Here is a 2,453-nt window from a genome sequence, read left to right as displayed (position 1 = left end):
TCTAGGGGAGTTGTCCCATCCATCCCTCTCGGGCCGCCGCCACTAATCCTCTCGGGATCCCCTCACACAATCTCCCTCGATCCCATCGCCCAGCCAACCAGAGCCGCACTCCTCCCGATCCAAATCCTCTCCGACCCCTCACTGTTTTCAGCGCCGCCCAAATCACAGCAGCATCCACCACAGGCCAACCCCGTCGCGCTCCTCCTCTGCTCCTCATTTTTTCCTCTCCCGTTTCTCTCATCTCTCTCTCTCGTTCTGGACAGGAAGACCGCCATGGCACCCGGACGTCATCATCCTCGAGCTCCACGACCACTCCAGCACCAAGACCCGTCGCCGCCCAGCCACGCCATGAACTCGATGCCAGCGCCACTGTGTTTCTGCCATCCGCGTCGGCAAGTGCAGCGCCTAGCCGCGCTGACCTCCAGTTGCAGGAACCTCGCCATGGCCATGGAGCCCAAGTCCTGCCGCATGCTCCTCCTGTCTGCCCAAGTCCTCTGCCCTTGCAGTCTTCTTCTCCTTCACTTGACCTTCCTGCTGCCGGCGACCTCGCTCTCCGACGACCACCTACCAGGCCAGACTCCCGCCTCGCGCCCTCTTTTTCTTCCCATTTCTTCTCCCTGTCTCTCCTCTCTGAACCTACCTGCTCTCTGTATTTCTGCGCAGGAGCCGAGCCATCGTCGTCTTGTTCGACTCCAACCATCGGGAACCAGCTTCCCTCGTCAGATCCGGTGGGTCCCCGCCGCCGTAAGCCGCCTGCAGGCCCGTCTCGTCGAACCTCCCTTCAAGTAGCACCGCCTCGCCCTGCTTCCTGTCCCGCCCGTGCCAAGGCCAGCGTCGGCCTCTCCTTCCCCTGATGTGAGCAGCGGTTCAGGATCGAGCGCGCTCGCTCGCCCGCTCGTTGACCGCGTCGCGCCTGGGCCGCCTCCCTTCCAGCCTCTCCAAGGCCCAAGGCCCAGCACCCCCCTTTTCGGCCTACCTCTCTACCGATCTGGGCCAGGCCCACTGGGTGAGAAACCCCCTTGTGCATTGTTGGTCCAACAGATCCAGCCCGTTTGTGTTTTTTTCAGTACAAGATTTTATCATTTTATCCAGAGTTTGCCAGTTTTACAGAGAAGTCCCTAGAGTTCATGCAATTAATAACTCATCAACCGTGCATCTTATTAAAATGTTTTATATATGAAACTTGCTTAGAATTTCATCTAGTTAAATAATATCCAACTCCTTCATCTATGTTTAAACTTGCTTAATTAACTTGCTAAAATGGTTTATTCCATAACTAAATAACCGTAACTCGGTATTTAATAAACTTTATATGTAAATGGGGTGGAAAAATGCCTAGTTTAACATGGTGGCATCGTTTTGCATGTTTAACAACTATAAAATATGGTTTAGGGCAGAACAGTACCATAACCAAAATATGCTCATGAGGAGTTTCCAGATTTGTTATTTGTTGTTCCCGGCCTCATTTAAACTTGACTAGATAGGTAGTTTTGCTTTTGCTTCACCCTCTTGCCATGTTAATCAACATTTAATATTGTTGGGTATATAAACAAGATCGAACTAAATACGTTATGTGGTGTTTTGGCAATATGCACCACAGATGCATATTGAGCTCCACTTAATTTGTAGGATTGTTTGTGCACTTTGCCATGCCATGTATCATTAAATCGGACATGCATCATACTTGGTTGTGCATCATGCCATGTTTATGTGATGGTTGTTTACTATGTTGTTTGCCTCTTTCCGGTGTTGCTTCCTTCGGGTTGGTTCTGATAACGTCGCGTTTGTGAGGACCCGTTCGACTACGTCCGTTTGTCTTCTTCATGGACTCGTTCTTCTTCCTTGCGGGATCTCAGGCAAGATGACCATACCCTCGAAATCACTTCTATCTTTGCTTGCTAGTTGCTTGCTCTTTTGCTATGCCTATGCTGCGATACCTACCACTTGCTTATCATGCCTCCCATATTGTTGAACCAAGCCTCTAACCCACCTTGTCCTAGCAAACCATTGTTTGGCTATGTTACCGCTATGCTCAGCCCCCTCTTAAGCGTTGTTAGTTGCAGGTGAAGATTGGAGTTTGTTCCTTGTTGGAACATGGATATTTTGTTGGGATATCACAATATCTCTTATTTAATTAATGCATCTATATACTTGGTAAAGGGTGGAAGGCTCGGCCTTATGCCTGGTGTTTTGTTCCACTCTTGCCGCCCTAGTTTCCGTCATATCGGTGTTATGTTCCCGGATTTTGCGTTCCTTACGCGGTTGGGTTATAATGGGAACCCCTTGACAGTTTGCTTTGAATAAAACTCCTCCAGCAATGCCCAACATTGGTTTTACCATTCGCCACCTAGCCTTTTTTCCCTTGGGGTTCTGCAGACTCAAGGGTCATCATTATTTTAACCCCCCCGGGCCAGTGCTCCTCTGAGTGTTGGTCCAAACTAGAGCCCCTTGCA

The 2,453-nt window shown here is 50.1% G+C and overlaps 1 protein-coding gene across 1 annotated transcript; it reads left to right on the top strand.

Moving 5' to 3' along the window:
• Positions 1-204: 204 nt before the first annotated feature.
• Positions 205-1,078, top strand: LOC123086112 (uncharacterized). The gene is made up of 2 exons (XM_044507826.1): positions 205-571; positions 664-1,078. Exons 1-2 carry the CDS (start codon positions 274-276, stop codon positions 852-854), a joined length of 489 nt encoding a protein of 162 aa, XP_044363761.1. The 5' UTR covers positions 205-273; the 3' UTR covers positions 855-1,078.
• The last annotated feature ends 1,375 nt before the right edge of the window (positions 1,079-2,453 follow it).

The sequence above is a fragment of the Triticum aestivum genome, chromosome 4A, assembly GCF_018294505.1.
Source record: "Triticum aestivum cultivar Chinese Spring chromosome 4A, IWGSC CS RefSeq v2.1, whole genome shotgun sequence".
In the NCBI taxonomy this organism is placed as follows: domain Eukaryota; kingdom Viridiplantae; phylum Streptophyta; class Magnoliopsida; order Poales; family Poaceae; genus Triticum; species Triticum aestivum.
This window is presented reverse-complemented; position numbering and strand designations above follow the sequence as displayed.

Excerpts from the sequence above, each read along its gene's own strand:
- LOC123086112 (XM_044507826.1), top strand. The coding sequence starts at position 274 with ATGGCACCCGGACGTCATCATCCTCGAGCTCCACGACCACTCCAGCAC. Across the intron at positions 572-663 it reads CTCCGACGACCACCTACCAG|GAGCCGAGCCATCGTCGTCT; the intron begins GCCAGACTCCCG and ends ATTTCTGCGCAG.